The sequence below is a fragment of the Erinaceus europaeus genome, chromosome 4, assembly GCF_950295315.1.
Source record: "Erinaceus europaeus chromosome 4, mEriEur2.1, whole genome shotgun sequence".
NCBI classification, from domain to species: Eukaryota; Metazoa; Chordata; class Mammalia; order Eulipotyphla; family Erinaceidae; genus Erinaceus; species Erinaceus europaeus.
The window spans coordinates 124,757,675-124,776,456 of NC_080165.1; the positions used below are offsets into that span (position 1 = coordinate 124,757,675).

General features: G+C 36.9%; 1 protein-coding gene across 2 annotated transcripts in view; it reads right to left on the minus strand.

Moving 5' to 3' along the window:
* Positions 1-18,782, minus strand: part of RSPO3 (R-spondin 3) — a 120,553-nt gene that overhangs the window by 49,714 nt on the left and 52,057 nt on the right. For both annotated transcript variants that reach the window (XM_060190502.1, XM_007528345.3), the window contains exon 4: positions 15,680-15,877. In XM_060190502.1, the coding sequence (XP_060046485.1) occupies positions 15,680-15,877 (198 nt within the window). The remainder of the gene's footprint in view (positions 1-15,679; positions 15,878-18,782) is intronic.

Here is an 18,782-nt window from a genome sequence, read left to right on the forward strand (position 1 = left end):
TCTCTCTCTCCTCCTGTCTTTCTCATGAAAGAAGAAATAAAATCTTTTTTAAAAAAAATAGATAGTTGTTGTTTTTAGTCTGTTTTGGGATTATTTATTATGTAGAAAATGCTAACCAAAATGACTTTGCATGCTTTTACAGGATCTAAACAATATTAATATCACTGCTTTCAATTTAAATATTTATTTATTTACTTATTAGAGGTAGAGAGAGATTGAACAGGGAGGGGGAGATAGAGATTGGAAGAGACAGAGGGACACCTGCAGCACTACTTGACCACTCGTGAAGCTTTCTATCTGCAGGTGGGGATCAGGGGCTTGAATCTTAACCAGGCGCACCACAGCCTGGCCCCATATTACTGCTTTCATAGGGGCTGAAGAATATCTTATACAATAAATGACCAGAATGTGCTATGATACACACACACACACACACACACACACACACTGAGCTGAAAGTACTAAATTCACAAATGTAAAAATAAAATCTCTTGAAGACATAGACATTTGCAAGAACAAACAATTATAAAGGTTGCTTTATAATAGGGATACTGAGGTACACATCAACAGTCAAAAATTTTAAAAAAATTTCTGATGCCATATAAAGAAGAAGCTTTGCAGACACGGGTGTCACAAGTATTTCCCACCTCGAATAATAACTGCTATGAATTTTGACCATCAAGAACAATATTTCACCAGGCCATAAGAAGCCTACATAAATGGAATTGGTAAAGACCTTGATATCAGCTATAAAGAGACAATGATTGTAGGTTAAATTCTTTCAAAAATGGCCATATCAGGATTTTATGGCATGAAATAAAAGGTTTCTTATTTCTATGAAGAACTTTTTCTTAACACTGAGAAGCTTAGGAAGATACAATAGGAATAAAAATTGTGCATCTTCTCTGGTGGTCTAGTGGTTAGGAATAAAAATTGTGTTAGATAAAGATACCTCACAAATGTCATTTTACTTTTTTTCAATGTCTATGTGTTTGTTGACTGTAATCTCTCTCCCTCCCTTCTTCCTTTCTTTGCTCCTCTCTCTCTCTGACCCCTTTCTTTCTTTCTTTCTTTCTTTCTTTCTTTCTTTCTTTCTTTCTTTCTTTCTTTCTTTGTTTCTTTCTCTGTTTGTTTGTTTCTTTGTTTCTTTCTCTGTTTCTTTCTTTCTTTCTTTCTTTCTTTCTTTCTTTCCTTCCTTCCTTCCTTCCTTCCTTCTTTCTTTCTTGCTCGCTTGCTTGCTTTCTCTCAACAAGTCGTGGTCGCTATCATGTCTGATTTCACTGCTTCTGAGTCACATTTTCATTCAGATAGAGAGGCAGAGAGAGGAAAGAATCACTAAAGCACCAAAATAACGGCACACCTACATAGTACTGGGACTCAAAAAAGGGTCAACTACATGACAATCTAAGCTTTTTACTGAGTAAGATATCATCTAGCCCCTTATATATTTCAGATTCATCACATTTTGCATATAAAGGACCTTATTGTGATTTTCAAACCCAACATTTAGGACAGAGATAATTTTTACAAAGATCTTGCCTTTGTAATGACAATGCTAGAGGGGAAGAATTGAGTGAGACTGGAGGCTATCACAGTAGTTGTAGTATTCTTTAATCTAGATGAATAGTAAATTTAACACATATTCATGGAACTTGTAGGCCAGTTTAGTGCTTCAAGGATTAAATTGGAGTTGATGGGAATACAATATATAGCAATGGAAGCTGAGTGTAAAGCAAAAATAATACATATAAATTAAATAGGAAGTAGCCCATGAGTGAACACAATGGAATCTAAATATGAACTACATTTTTACAAAGAATCTAGAATTTAGTAGTACCTATATCTTTTAAAACCAGTTATTACACCTGTATTAATACCAAAAACTTAATATTTGAATTAAGTTGTGCTATTATGGACCACTTTTTGTTTCAGTATTTATAAATTTTCAAGAGCAAAAGTTTGAAGTCTTAATGGGAACCATACAGAAATGCTAATATTTGGTTCTATTCTCTGAAAATGCCAGTTTTATAGGGTTCAATCTAATACAAGATATTCAAATCAGGATATGACTAGAGTTACATAACCAGTCTTACTGATTTAAAAGAAAACAGTAATTAAAAAATTGGCAGGATATGAAATTTAAAAAAACACTATGTTTAGTCTATAAGAGGAAATACATAACATTTATATATTAAGGAATATCTCACTGAGAGTGAAGCATGTTATTGACTACAATGAAACACTTTTATTGAAGATATTAGACACTGTTGAATAGTTATGTCTGGTACTGACATATTTTAAATTGAAGTAATACACTTTGCACATAATTTATTATTACATCTTGTTGTGATGCAAAATTTCCCCACTGGACCTACCACCTTATCCTTCTTACCAAAGATTTGTACCATGACAGATTTTCATTGATGGTACCTGATCCTCCCAGAATCTGAACATATAATTCATTTAGGCATTGAGTCAGACTATGACCCAAGAAGTGATAACAGAGATTGTTGAGTTATACCAGGGTTCTTAATTCTTGGTACTGTTAGCATGATAAGCTTTGTTTCGTGGTGGATGCTTTCTGTGCATTGTAAGATATTTAGTAGTATTTCTGACCTCTGTCTGCTAGATGTTGGCAACATTCCCCTACTTCTGTCAAGTTGAAGTGTATCTAGTGAAGCAAAAATCACATATGGTTGAAGAAAATTCAACAAATTATGGAACTGAGATGATTTTTATTTTATCAGTTCTATAATTTGTTGAATTTTCTTTACCTGTGTCAATGAGCTAGACTACTGATTGGGTAGAGGGGAAGAGGTGAAAGTTCATTCTCCAGTGCTTGAACTAAATGAGTGGTTGTAATTCAGTGGTCTTCCTCTCTGAGGGTAAAGGTGGGGAAAGGATACTACCTACCTACTCTAATTCAGTTGGCATCTTAAATTTTTGACCTAATAAATTCTTATGTGGGAATCTTGACTAAATTTTTCTTTGGAATTTGAGTGACTATCTCAGTACTTCCTGTAGAAAATACTGTTTCTCACTAGAATACTTGCCATACAGATTTTAAGAAGAAACTAAGACAGGAGTAAGCCAGAAGCAAAGTGTAGATCTATCATTTTTTATTTTCTTGATTATTAAAATTTGAGTTTACTGGAGCCAGACAATGAATCAACAAGTAGAGCACACACTTTACCATGCAGGAAGAACCAGGGCTGAACCTTTAGCACCCTACAGGAGCACTATTAATGGTCCTAAAAGGAGACTCCCTGAAAGGTAGAGGAGTGCTATGATGTCACTCTCTTACTCTGTTTCTATCTGACATCAAAAGGAAAAAATATCTGCTAGGGGCATTGGGATTATGTTGGTTCACGGCCTCAGAACCAGTAAGAAAAAAAGAGAGCTTGCTACTTATATGAACATAGTATTTATAATAAACACAGTGCATATTAACAATACTGGTCTTTTGGGGTAGAATTAATTATAAATTAACATTCAACATTTTCTCTATAAAAAAACTTATAAGAGCCTTAATATTTTGCTTTTATTTTAAATACTTTCATTACTAGTGATTTAAAAGTGGTTTACAAAATTATAAGTCTGCAAGGGTGTATTTTAAACCGTGTGTGTGTGTGTGTGTGTGTGTGTGTGTGTGTGTGTAATTTACCACACTGACCACAAAAGTCCTGTGACCTCCCCCCCCAACTCCTACAAATAATGACCATAATTGTTGTGAAGTCTAAACTACAGTTTGGATACTATTTGTTTTACCAGTTTGTCTGTTACTGTTGTCTACATTTCACACATGAGTAAAACTATCCAGTAGTTTTGTTAGTTTGTTTTGTTTGCATGATTTTTACCTCTTCATTTATTTTAATTATTATACTCACTTCCAGTTCCATTTATTTTGTCCTGAAGTGACACAACATCATCTTTTTAAGTTACATAGCATTATTCCATTGGATGAATATCCCACAGCTTCTTCACCCAGTCATCTGTTGGTGGGCTTTTAGGTTGATTATATATTTTGCTGTTGTGAATAAGGCGGCAAGGAATATGGTGCTGTGTTTATCAGCTTGCATTAGTGTTTTCATATGCTTAGATATGTGCTTAGGAGAGATATTGTTGGATCATTATGTATTTACATTTTTATTTGTTTAATAATGATAACGCACCAGAGTTCCTTTTCCTTTTCCTCCTTGCAAACACTTAACTCTGCCTGTTTTGCTTACGAACATCATATTCACAGTTGTCAGTAGCATCTCATTGCATTTCTCTGGTAATAAGTGATGCAGAGTATGTCTCATATGTCTGCAGGTCATTTGCATGTCTTCTCAAGAGAACTGTCTATTCAAATCTTTTTCTCACTTTTTTTTTTTACTTGCACTACAAATCCACAGCTCCTGGAGGCACTATTTTCCATTCTGTTGCCCATGTTGTTACTATGACTGTTGTTATTGCTGTTGTTGTTGGATAGGGCTGGGAGAAATCAAGGGACTAGGGGTAGACAGAGAGGGAAGAGAAAGACACCTGAAGACCTGCTTCACCACTTGTGAAGCGAACTGGAGCCAAGTGCTCTAGCTGGAATCTTTACATACCCATCCTTATGCTTCATACCATGTGCACTTAATTCTCTGCGCTACTGCCCGACCCCCTTTTTCTCACTTTTAATTGGTTTGCTTTTGTTGTTGTTTATTATATATTCTCCATATGAATCTGTTGTGACATGTATAATATACAAAATTGTCTTTATCTTTCTGAGAATTTCTTTTAGAGATGGTCTAGCTTCATTTTTTTTAATTTATTTTTTATTTAAGAAAGGATAAATTAACAAAACCATAGGGTAGGAGGGGTACAACTCCACACAATTCCCACCACCCAATCTCCATATCCTATCCCCTCCCCTAATAGCTTTCCCATTCTCCATCCCTCTGGGATCATGGACCCAGGGTCGTGGGTTGCAGAAGGTGGAAGGTCTGGCTTCATTTTTCTATACGCTGACTGTCCAGTTTTTCCAACACCATTTCTTTCTTTTCCACACTGTCTAGGTTTGGTTCTTTTGTCCTTTATTAGATATCTGAATGTTTGTGGTTCTATTTCTGGGATATATGTTCTGTTGCATTTGTTTGGTTACAATTGCATTGCAGTATACTTCAAAGTCAAGAATTGAATATTTTCTTTTTTTTTTTCTGTACTTGAAAATTCCCTTGACTATTGCAGTCTTTTGTGGTTTTATACAAATTTGGGATTGTTTGTGTGATTTCCTTGATGAATGCCATAGAGAGTTTTGTAAAACAGGCTTCCATTTCTTTGTGTCCTATAATTTTCACTGTAAATATCTTTCATCTCTTTTGTTAGATGTACTCTAAGGTACTTTATCTTTTCAGCTCAATTGCAAATGAAACTGCTATTTCTTTTCTTTTTAAAAAAATTTTATTTATATAAAGGAAACATTGACAAAACATTGACAGAAAAGGGGTGGACATGCAGCTTCCTGGGCTGGTGCGGGGGTGGGTGTGGGGGTGAGTGGGTGGGATGGGACACAATCTTTTGGTGTTGGGAATGGTGTTTATGTACACATCTATTAAATTGTAGTCATATAAATCACTATTTAATTAATATGAGAGGGGAAAAATTGATTGTATGTCTAACAAAGGGACTTTTCAGAGTTAACCCAATTACCAAATAATATGATGATAACAATAACTATCCATTGTCTTCTTGAACCCTAAGATAGCAGGAACCTCACATTTCCACTATAGAGCCTAAACTTCCCCCAGTCCTGGGACCCTAAGGTAGGGATGCCAGCTAGGCTTCCCTGGACTGAAAACCCCACCAATGCGTCCTGGAGCTCCGCTTCCCCAGAGACTCACCCTACTAGGGAAAGAGAGAGGCAGACTGGGAGTATGGATCCACCAGTCAACGCCCATGTTCAGCGGGGGAGCAATTACAGAAGCCAGACCTTCCACCTTCGGCAACCCACAACGACCCTGGGTCCATGGTCCCAGGGCGATAGAGAATGCGAAAGCTTTTGGGGAGGAGATGGGATATGGAGATTGGGTGGCGGGAATTGTGTAGAGTTGTACCCCGCCCCCACACTATGATTTTGTTAATGTCTCCTTTCTTAAATAAATAAATAAATAAAAACAGGCTTCCATTTCTTTGTGTCCTATAATTTTCACTGTAAATATCTTTCACCTCTTTTGTTAGATGTACTCTAAGGTACTTTATCTTTTCAGTTCAATTGCAAATGAAACTGCTATTTTCTTTTCTTTTTTTTAAAATTTTATTTATATAAAGGAAACATTGACAAAACCATAAGATAAAAGGGGTACAACTCCACACAATTCCCACCACCAGAATTCCGTATCCCATCCCCTCCCCTGATAGCTTTCCTATTCTTTAACCCTCCGAGAATATGGACCTGAGGTCATTGTGGGATTCAGAAGGTGGAAGGTCTGGCTTCTGTAATTGCTTCCCTGCTGAACATGGGCGTTGACTGGTGGATCCATACTCCCAGAGCACTACTCACCTCTGGTTTATGGTGGTGCAGGAGATTGAACCTGGGACTTTGGAGCCTCAGGCTTGAGTCTCTTTGCATAACCACGATACTATCTACCCCCACCTGAGACTACTATCTTTCTTTCCTTTTCCTCACTGTTTGTGTACAGAAATGCCAAGGGATTATGTATATTGACTTATATCCTGATATACTATTGAATTTTCAGAAATTTATAATAGGTTTTTTGAGGGATCTTTAGGGTTTTCTCTAAACAAACATTATCATGGCATCTGTAAATAATGATAGTTTAATTTCTTCTCTTTCAATTGTTCTAGGACTATCTCTGAATCTAGGATTATGTTGGACAATAGAGGTGAGAGTGGACATCCCTATCTAATGCTAGATTTCAGGAGGCAAGCTTTTAGATGTTCCCCACTGGATATGATGTTGATAATGGGTTTGTCATATGTTGGCTCCTTTATGTTGAGGAATATTCCTTCTATTCTCAAGTTATTAATGTTTTTTATTGTAAATGTTTTTCAGCACTTATTGATATGATCTGGGTTTTTTTTTTTTTCTTTTTGGTGATGTGGTATGTTGTGTTCATTGATTTAAGTATGTTATACATGTGCATTCCCTGTGTTCTCGTGAAGAATCCTATTAGTTCCTGATTAATTAATTTTCTGACATGTTGTTTATTTGATTTGCCAAGAATTTGTTGAGTTATTGTGTCAATGTTCATCAGGGATATTGATCTATAGTTTTTTTTTCTTTTTCTCTCTCTTTTTTTTTAGTGCTTTCTTTTCTACTTTAGGAATCAGTGATATTGGCTTCGTAAAAAAGTATTTGGTGTATATTCTATCTCCTCCATTGTTCTGAACAAAAAGAGTGTTTGTTCTTTTTTTCTGAAGGTCTTAAACAATTTATTAGTGAAGCCATGCTGATCTAAGCTTTTGTGTCAAAGTCTCAAGCGTACAAAGTACTGCTCACTGAGTCACCTCCCAGCTCCTCATCCCCAGTTATTCTTCTAGCATTTGCCCTTCTTCCGTAGCCAGTCAACAGCGTCAGGTTGAGCCTGATGTAAAGTTTCGAGACCTCCTTTGAATCTGGAGAGGTGGCAGTCGTTGACTATGTGGGTCATAGTCTGTCTGTAGCCACAGGGGCAGTTCGGGTCATCTCTGGCTCCCCAGCGATGGAAAATAGCGGTGCACTGGCCATGGCCTGTTCGATAGCGATTGAGGAGGGCCCAATCATAACGTGCTAGGTCAAAGCCGGGTTGAAACTTGCAGGGGTCTGTGATGAGGTGTTTGTTCTTGACCTCAGCTGACTGCCAGCTCTGTTTCCAAGAGTCTGGAACAGAGAAGTTCAGTGTAGGCGTAGGGGACCAGATTGGGTGACGAGATGTCAAGCGTTGGACAGGGTGGGCGAAGATATCCACGTATATTGGCAGGTCCGGTCGAGCGTAGACGTGGGAAATGAACTTAGATGATGCCGCATCCCGACGAATATCTGGCAGGGCGATGTTGCTAAGAACTGGCAGCCATGGAAGCGGGGTGGAACGGATGGTTCCAGAAATGATCCTCATGGAGGAATATAATTTGGAATCGACCAAGTGGACATGGGGGCTACGGAACCATACTGGGGCACAGTATTCTGCAATGGAATAGCATAATGCCAGAGAGGATGATCGTAGTGTGGAAGCGCTCGTGCCCCATGAGGAGCTAGCCAGTCTTGCAATGATGTTATTCCTCGCGCCCACCTTTGCTGCAGTTTTTATGAGATGTTCGTGAAATGACAGTGTGCGATCGAGAGTAACGCCAAGATAGACTGGTTGGGCTTCATGCCGGATTCTCGTATCGCCAAGCTGCACATTAAGCTCAGGTGAGGCTGAGGCATGGTGTAGATGGAAAACAGATGATACCGTTTTTGCAGTGCTAGGGATTAGTCACCATTTTTTACAGTAATCAGATATCAGAGACATGTCTTTCGTGAGTGTTTCCTCGAGAATGTCTGAGTTGCACAGCTGATGTCATCTGCGTAGATGAATTTCCTTGAAGAAGTTTCTGGGAGGTCATTGATGTAAATATTAAATAGCGTAGGAGCCAGAACAGAGCCCTGGAGGAAGCCACTTGAGACAAGTCTCCATCTGCTAGACTTGTCACCCAGATGCACCGGGAATCTTCTGTTTTGGAGAAGAAACGATATAGTGTTGGCCACCCATGGAGGCAGGCATTTTGAGATCTTGACTAGGAGACCACGGTGCCAGACCGTGTCAGGCTGCTGTGAGATCAACAAAGACAGCACCCGTCTATAAATTCTTTTGGAATCCATTTTCAATGTAAGTTGAGAGGGCCAGGGCTTGTTCGCAGGTAGATCTTCCTGGGCGGAAACCAGCTTGGGCGGGTGATAGGAATTTCTCTGTAAGAGGAGAAATACATGACAGAAGCAGCCTCTCAAAGAGTTTGTAACACACGGAGAGGAGAGAAATTGGTCTATAGCTGGCGGCCAGTGTTGGATCTTTCTTTGGTTTCAAAACCGCTATTATCTTCGCACGACGCCAAACTTTGGGCATAGACTCAGATTCCAAGATGTAGGACAGGAATGAAGCAAGCCACTTCTTTGCCGTGGGGACCAGGTTAAGAATGAGTTCTGGGGTGATGTTATCATAGCCAGCAGCTGTTCCCGGTTTAACCCTCTTCAAAGTGTCTTCCAGTTCAGACAGTGTAAAGGGAGAGAGTTTTGGAGATGGACAAGATAACCGGAAGTGGGATGACCACTCATGGGAAATTTCTCTTTTCCAGACTGGGTTGATCTTAGCACGTCCAACTTGAGTTAGGTGACTGGCCACTGAGTTTGGAGATACAGGAGGATGGGAGACGGGAGGGGGTTGGCTACCAGCACCCAGACTGTGAAGAAGCTTCCAGGCCTTCCTACTTGAGTGGGTGAAGTTCAGACTTTCCGTGAGTTGTTGCCAGCGGGCTTGGCGTGCTGCATCCAGGGAGGCAATGAGATGGTCAGCCACATCTGGGTCGCCCGACTCATCATACTGCTTTAGTAGTTGCTCGCATTCAGCATCAAGACAAGGCGTATAGTTAGCACGTCTCCCATGAGGAATAGCTTGGAAAGCTGCTTTGAAGATGGCTTGGCGGAAGCGCCTGTAGGAATCTTCAGAGGGGATAGAGTTAATTGGAATTGCAGGAATAGATTTGTTGGTAAGATCACTGAACAGACGCCAGTTTGCTTTCCGAAAGTTCCATCTTAGTTTCTCCAAGCACAGAATCAGTGGGAGCTGGAGACCAATGTGGATGATAGCTGGGCGGTGATGACTGTGCGGGAAGATCTTGAGAACTTGTCTCGTAGCGGGAAAGGCTTGGCCTTTGACTGTGCTAATCCAGCACAGGTCGGGCAATGAGTCTTTATTCCATCTAGCACTGTGAAAAGAGCCTGGCTGTTTGGGATCGTATAATAGGGAGAGGTCATTCGCTGAAGCCCAGTCGGCTAAGATAGAGCCATCAGCACGAGTGGAGGAATATCCCCAGTCTTGGTGATGACTATTAAAGTCTCCAACGTAAACGGCTGGGTGATTCGGGCTAGGCAGGACCTCATTATCCTATGAGGCACTGGGAGGCTTATATACGTTGACGAGCTAATGGAGTCGTAGAAGGTCGAAGAGGCCGTATGGTAAACGTCCACAAGACACGATTTGGTGTAGATGGCTCGGCCGTGTTTAGGATGGAGATTATAGCATATTAAATCGTATCCACTGATGGTGAATGGAGCAGCTTCATCGACTGCTATATGTGTTTCTTGTAGGCAGATAACATCTGCCTGATGCTGTATCGCCAACTGACCAATAAGAACGCATTTGGCAAAGGACAGCCCCTCAACATTAAGTTGGAGGACTTGAAGAGCAGGACCAACAGCTTGAAAGCTGTCAGGAGCTGCTTGTTGCTGGCTTTGAAGTGACTGGGATCCATGTGGATTCAGTCAGCTAGGAAGGATCGTCAGTTTCCCCAATGAATGGGTACTCACGGGATGCACCACGGGAAGGGTGATCCAATGCATACCACTCATCCCCAGTGAGATGATTTCATACAGTGTCAAGAGTTAAAAATATGGGAGTCAGGCAGTGGGCTAAGCACACGTGGCACAAAGCGCAAGGATCAGTGTAAGGATCCTTGTTCTAGCCCCCGGCTCCCCACTTGCAGGGGAGTTGCTTCACAGGCGGTGAAGCAGATCTGCAGGTGTTTATCTTTCTCTCCCCCTCTCTGTATTCCCCTCCTCTCTCCATTTCTCTCTGTCTTATCCATCAAGAATGACATCAATAACCACAACAATGTTAAACAACAAGGGCAACAAAAGGGAAAATAAATTTTAAAAAATTAAAATAAGAGTAAAAAATATAAGCTGACAACCAGTGAAAGTTCATTTTCCCTTGTTCACTTTTATCTCCATATACTGTCTTAATGCATATGTGAGGCTAGTCTATATTCTGGACTTAGTCACCTTTATATATTTGATATTTAAGATATATATACATATATGTATAAGTTAAATTAGGATCAAGCTAGCAACTACAACATTAATAATAACTTTTTAATAAAAACTTGTATGACAACTAAAGGTAAATGCTTCTCAATGCTGCAAATAGGACATCAGGTAAGCATTTAAATGTTTGGGATACAGAAATTATACTTATATATTCAATCATTTATTATAACTATTATAAGAAAGAGAAGAATATTAATTAAGAGGAATGTGTGTGAAATTTTGAAACTAATTTTTATAATGTTTTAAAATTAAAATAAAAAGTATCTCACAATTGGAGATTAATTTATGTTACTAGAAACACTTTTCATTGTTCAATTTCTTCTTTGTGTACATTATGGGAAGTCATTTCTGGATCTTATCGTTCTTCCCTGGAGCATTTCCCTCTTGGCAATTACAACACAGCAGAAAAAATTTTGAACATATGCTCCATACCTTGTCCAAAAATGAGTTCTCTATCTCTGTCTATTGTTAATCTTTCAGTCAAGGATGATGGATGCAAGGTTAAATTCAAGATTTGAAGCTAAATTTAAATAAGTCTGTTCTTTTAACTCATTTGTCTAGATATGCTAAAGCCATCAATCTAGAAAAATAGTATTTTATGAAGCTATAAACATTTAACAACATAAAAAGGCATTATTTGAAGGATAGGAGAGTTAAAGATAGTATTAATTCATCTGTTTATTATGTTTATCTTTATACCTGTACCTCAGAGCTCAAGTGAGAACTCAGAATGCTGTTATTCTATCAAACATTTGATATGTCTTCATCCAAAGGTCACCATTACTTTTCTATTTGTTTCTTCATGTTTAAATAGGATATTTGGCAAACTACCATTAAAAGACTTTAAGAAAACTACTAGATTAGAAAACTAGGAAATAAGTGATTTCTTTCCTATCATTCATTTCTAGGCTATTGAGGAATTTTTTTTCATCTTAAATAGAAAATGATAAAAGAAGATTAAAGAAAAGTGGACCTAATCTGAAATATAATTACAAATATGTCCCACATTGGACCAGCAAAGTAGCTCACCTAGGTAGTATTCTACTTTACCATGTATGCAACTCAGGTTTGAGCCTATCCTCACCACACTGAATGAAGTTTCGGCTACTTCTCTTGCTTGCTCTTTCTTTCTTTATTTTAATATTTTACTTATTTATTAATGAGAATAATGGGAGGAGAGACATCACATTGGTACATGTGCTGCTGGGGGTTGAACTCGGGACCTCATGCTTGAGATTTCAGTGTTTTATCCATTGTGACACCTCCCAGATCACTCTCTCTTGCTTTTTCTTGCTTTTTCTATAAAAGAAAGGAATCCACAGCTATAATGTCTATTCACCAAATTTGGAAAAAAAATATCCTAGAATTTTCTAGTTGTATACATTTCTTTTTGTAAAAGTAAAATGTCATTATATCATACTTAGGGGGAGAAAAAAAAAGGCCAGAAAGGAACTTTTAAGTAAAACATATTACACAGGATACTATTTTAAACTTCTTGTGGCATTGTCCACCTTATCTGTTGCTATTGCAAATGGCCATTTTCAATTTTAGTGTCCTAGCAGAAAATATTAGAAGGTCACATTCTCAAATTTAAGAAAGTAATTAGTCTCATAAAGTAAATGTTTTATTTGATAACATTTTCTTCCCTTATATATTTAAAATAAAATAAACTATACTGAATACTGATTTATAATGAAGAACCTTTGTGGAAAAATATGAGCAAAGACCACCTGTAAGTCATTAAATTTCAAGAAAATTTAGTAAACATAAGGAAATGTACGGCTATGGGAGCTTCCCAACAAGAAGAGTGATGAAATATTTGATTTCCAAATCCAACTTTTAAAATCTAACATGTTTTAAATTAATTGGTAACAAATGCCAGAATGACCTTTTCACTAGCCAACATTCATTGCTTAAACCTAATTTTAACTAAAACACTTTCACAAATATAAAAGAAGTTTGAAATCCCCTTTAAAATAATCTATGTCTTCAAGTTTTGTTTAAATCACATTAACTACTTAATTACTAATGGTAACAATAGGCTTTGGATATTCTGATTATGGCTTATTCTTTTAGTCTAGCAGAACACACTTTACAAAGGACAGGAATCCCAAGTACTTGCTTTTGTCTTTCTTTCTTTTTTTTTTTTTTTTTTGATTGGCATAAGGGCTTTTCCTATGTACAATTTCACCACTCCAAGGCTGAGTTTCATTACTTTAATTCCAGATATAGATAGGGAAGCGGGGAGAGAGGGGGGAAAAGAGAGAGAGAAGGTAGAGACAGCATACCTCCTGCTTCTGTAGTATCATTGCTTGAAATGACTTGAAGTCTGTTTGCACACATGTATTCTCTCTAAGGAACTATTTTCCTGCCCCAGTTCCTTTTTAAATTATTTATTATCTATTTATTTATTGGATAGAGACAGCTAGAAATCAAGAGGGAAGGTGTGTGTGGGGGGAATAGAGAGGAAGAGAGACAGAGAGACTGCTTCAACACTCATGAATCTTTCCACCTGTAGGTGGGGACCAGGGACTCAAACCTGGGTCCTTCCACATTGCAACATGTGTGCCACCCCCCACTCAGTTCTTTCTTAATATGAGAAATTCTCATGTTTTCATAGCACCATTCTCTACCTACTCTATATTTCCAGTGATCCTTGTCCACACTCTCCCTCACTATACAACAGTGTTGTTATCCGCTTAAATTTTGTAAACTTCCATTGCATACCTACCACAGAGATGATATCCTACTGAATGGCTAATCCCTAGGTTTTAGCAATGCATGTAGCTATTAAGTTAGGATTTAATAAAATGAGGTTGAATGAAGAAATGAAGAAATGAATGCTATAGACAAAAGAAGCTCAACTGCATGGGTAGTTTCAAGCAGCAAAGGATCATTTACTGACTCACCAGATAACCACAACTTATTATATAAGTTATATTATGTATTTGTTGGCTGAGGGGCTGAAAACAGGAAAAAATATTGAATAAAACATTTGAAGGTTCAGCAATGTCAGATCTACTCAGTAGAAATTTAATCACCCAAAGGTATTATATTAAATAGCATATATCTGGCATTCCTAAGACTTCTTAGCAATCTTTCACCATTATGTGATATGAATTGAATACGTTTTACAAAATTGTATATAAAATTAATAAAATATAAAAAGAAATCTGTGAAAATAGGATGTTGGTAATGCTGTGTTTATAAGCTCTGGTCTTGGCAATTTATTTCAAGAGTAAGGTAAATGTTAAGAACATGTGTCAATTTATATATTTTAAAGTCCTAAGTAATCTTTAAAATAGATTCAGCTACAAGAGGTTACAATTCAATTATTTTAGTTTGTGTGGCATGAAGAAATAAGTTGATGGTTAGATAGCTCTGTGCCAGTTACTGTACTTTATGAAGTTCTCAAAAAGCTTTATAGACACTAGGAGGATCAGTAATATGAGAAATATGGTCTAGAAGAAATGAATAGGCCTAAAATATATCCAAAGACATGGAAGCACTAACTCTAAGGAATTTAAACAACTCTATGTTCATAGTTGCAATATTCACAACAGCCAAAATATGGAAGCAACTTAAATGTCCAGAAACAGATGACTGGATAAAGAAGTTATGGGGTATATATTCAATGGAACACTACCATCCAATCAAAAAAAAAAAAAATGACACTGTATCAAAAGGAATGAAACTGGAGGTGATTATGCTAAGTGAAATAAGAAATGAGATGAAGGATGACAGTCAGATGATTTTATTCACATGTGGAATACAGATGACTAAAATTTCAAATTAACTTTTTAAAGAAATGGTAACCAGTTGTCTTGAAATTTGTGAGAACTGTGATGCCTTGGGGTGGGTTATAGAACATGGGTAGAGAGAGTTTTAAGTATGGTGAACATGTATGGGTTTGAAATTAAACCCTTGAAATATTACAATTTTCTAAAACTGTTAAACCACTAATAAATGAAGGAGAAAAAAAAGAGAAAGTTATAAGCCTAAATGCTTATTATGCAACCTCATTTATCAAGACTCAATTAGCACACTTCTATAATAACTTAATATGATATAGAGTTTCATTAAAAAACTCATCTGTTGTGACAAATCTGCTGATGGGTATCTGGGGTGGGTGGGGCTCAGCTGTGCAACATGACTCAGCAACCCCTGAGGGCCAGATTAGTGGGCAGTCAGCTTCCAGGTTGTCTTAGGGCTCACAGCAGAGGTTATTCAAAGAAAACAAACAACAGCAACAAAAATATGTATTCTATAATTGACAGTCAATATATTCTTTGTTATAACTTTTTAGGAATTTATTTATTTTTGCAGACACCTTCATGATTTCATCTATTCTTGGCCACTTTTTCATCTAGACAGAGATGGGGGAGGAGGAGAAAGAAATGCAACTGAAGATAGCACTAGAATTTCCCCTGGTCCCATGTTATCCCCCATGAGATGTCAGAACTTGAACCTCAGACAAACACTTGCTCAAGGTATGTGCCCTACATGATGGACTATCATTTTTTTTTAAGACACACATGAGCAATAACACTAAATACTTACTAAAGATAAGGTGAAATTCAAGCTGAATTATGGTGTTCAAATGAGCATATAGTGTTAGTATGATTTTACCTCGTTCTCCCTTCTGACACTTCTTTCTTTGCACTGTACACTTCCTTGTTTCATTGATGGGGGGACACAGATTACCCTTTGCTGATGGATGTTGTATTATTTCTCGGACTCGTGTTTCAGTCCCCCTTTTGAAACCACATGTTTTCCCTTTCTTCAAGCAAGGACTCCAAGGACTCCATTCACTGGCCTCACAGTGTACTGGAATAGAACAGTAGAAATAGCCTTAGATAGGCTCATAGACATTGACATGAGTGTTAAATAAATGTAAATTTTTTGCTTCCATTCAATACCTGCCCAAATTCTGAGCTGAAATCTGGCTGGAAAAAGTTGGGCAGGAATACTTCAAAAACAAAACAAAGAAATAAAGGCAAGAGTAGACGATTTTCAATACTTATATTATCAGCTATACTTTCTTGCGTTGGTTTTACTTTTGACTCTAAATTTGATTTTCTCTTGTCCAATGAATTAGAATTTTTAAAGCAGTGCTGAAATTCTATTGATCTTGAATATAACATGATATGCTATCAATAACATGTGCTAGAGTATTAATTCTAAATATTTAAGTGGAACACTAGGACACTGAACATTAAACTCTGGCCCCAGATTTTCTAATTGAGTTGTCTGGGGTTCAATCTAAATGCACTTTTAGCAATACCTATAATGCCAGTGTAAAGGTACTGCCAAGACAGTCTTGTTTGAAAACTTCTATGTTAGAGAATGGTTAAGATAAAATTAAATCCAGGTCTTGATCTTTTTATTTCACATGCTGTTGGGTACTTAAAATATTGTCATTTACTGATGGATATGGTACAGGCAAAATGGTCTGTATTTTAAGAAAAATTTGGGTCAATTTTACCAAAAGGTTCCCTCTAGAATTAAAATGAAATAGACATTTCTATGATGAGCTGCTATATTTTCTTAGAGTTTCTCTAGAGCATATTTTCCCTTTTCTACATGAATTTGCTTTCCCCACCCCCCCAAAAAAAAGGTTGGAAAAGAGGCTTTGGCTCTTCAAGTGAAACTAACTGCTAGCACGGTGTTATTATTTTATTTACACTTACAATACTTGCCAGCAGCCAACTAAAACAGTCTGTTGAGGGGGGGGGGACTTCCAATTATCTCTCCAGTGGCAATATGATTTAAAGAACTGTTATTTTGCAAAAAGCAGATTGCTTTCTCTCATTTCTTCTCAAGAAAAATAGCCTAAGTGTTTTAGAAATTCGACTTCATTTGCCACATATACAATTCACAATTCTTTTTACTTTCATGTTTGTAAATGTAACAAAGCTACATGGGAATGATGAAAACGAATCTAAATTTCTCTGAACTAGAATACTTTATTGTGCAGCTTTCAAAATAGTCTTCATACTCAGTTATATCATTCAAGTTTTGGTTAAAGAATAGAATGATCAAACCACTAAATAACCTCTTGCCACTTAAACATCTATGTCCCAACTTGACACTAACCATTAGAAAGTCATTTATCTCTAGCATTCACAAATAAAAACATGGTCAAAAGGAACAAGCAAAGTCAAATTGATGAGTCGTCATTTTTCCCTATATTAAGTCAATGTCAGAATCAAGAAGACTTCATTATATAAAGTAAACTAATAAGACAAATGTCTCAAAAAAAAAAAAAACTGCTGGAAGTGAACATGCTGTGGTCAATTTGAATGCTATGTAAAAGGGAATCTTTAATTGTGAGAAATGTTAAGCTGGTTGTCCCAAACTGATCACATCATTACTACTTATTTCTTATTTTCTCCCATTCTTGTTAACTACTTCCACTATTCTATCAAGAACATGGCAAGGTAATAATGTTCCTTGCAAAGTGAGTTTGAATCATAAAATTCCTTTGAGACTGTTTGAATAAGATCAAATCTCAGAGAGGTGCAATGGGTATGACAAAATGGCCGTGCAGAAAAGGAAAGCCATGTACCATGGAAGAAATATGTCCTATAAGTTGAGTTCACTAGACACATTTAAGTTGACCTAAAAAACAGGGGTACTTATATATTCATATATATTTATCACTGTCATTTAACAATAGGGCAGATTTTCTTTTTTAATCTTTCTTCTCAATTCAAAATCTGGGTAAAAAAAAAGTCACACAATCTAGGTTTTAGCAAAGGGAGTGATATAATCTTCAAAATCTCTGGTGAGCATTAGTGTTAAAGTCAAGGTACTAATTATAGCACTGACAACTCATGTTGTGTCCCTGGGATCATCATTTCAGCTCTCTGGGTCCTGGCTTCATATTTGTGAAAGGAATTGGATTTATTGTTCCTTTGTGATAATCAGGCAGTTCTTGTCTTTTCTTTTTTTTTTTAAACTCTTCAGCAAGCTCATGGGCAAGGCACCCATAGTGTTTGAGAGCAGGATACCACACGAAAGGAGAGAACCCTTATGAAGTAAACAAGTATGAACCCTGAACAAAAGATTTGTTGAACAGTAATTGCATTTTAGACCATTTATACCTATATGCTTAATGAACCAGATTCATCAAATGGTCTTTAAATTGCTAACCTCTCTCTTAAAACATATAAGTCTCCTACACTTAATTAAAAATTTGTTTTTATCTTAATAGTAGTATAAATCACCAGTGAGCTTCAGCAACTAACCCAATAGTGTTAGGTATTGAATGCACGCTGATAAGACAGCACCGATATCAGTAAACAGTCCTTCAAGATTCAATTGCTAAACTTTAATAACTAAGAAAATCCAAGATGTCTCCCTTTCCTAGGTGAAAAAAGATCCCTAAAATTCCTGAAGATCATCCAAATTACTGATATTGAATATATCACAGTATTATTTCCTATTTTTCCACAGTTTGAATTCACTAGTTGTGATCATCATCTCTCAAGACCTACAACATAAAATAAACTTGAGTAGCTTTACATGTAACTTTCACTCAGTTTTAAATCTGTTTTTCTGTTTTTATTGACTAGAGGAAAAAAAATAAAAAACTGGATAAAATTAACCGTGGACTGTTTTAGGATAGTTGTTTTCCAGATGCTTCTGGATTTATCTTTTTTTAAAAAAATATTTATTTTATTTATTTATTCCCTTTTGTTGCCCTTGTTGTTTTATTGTTGTAGTTATT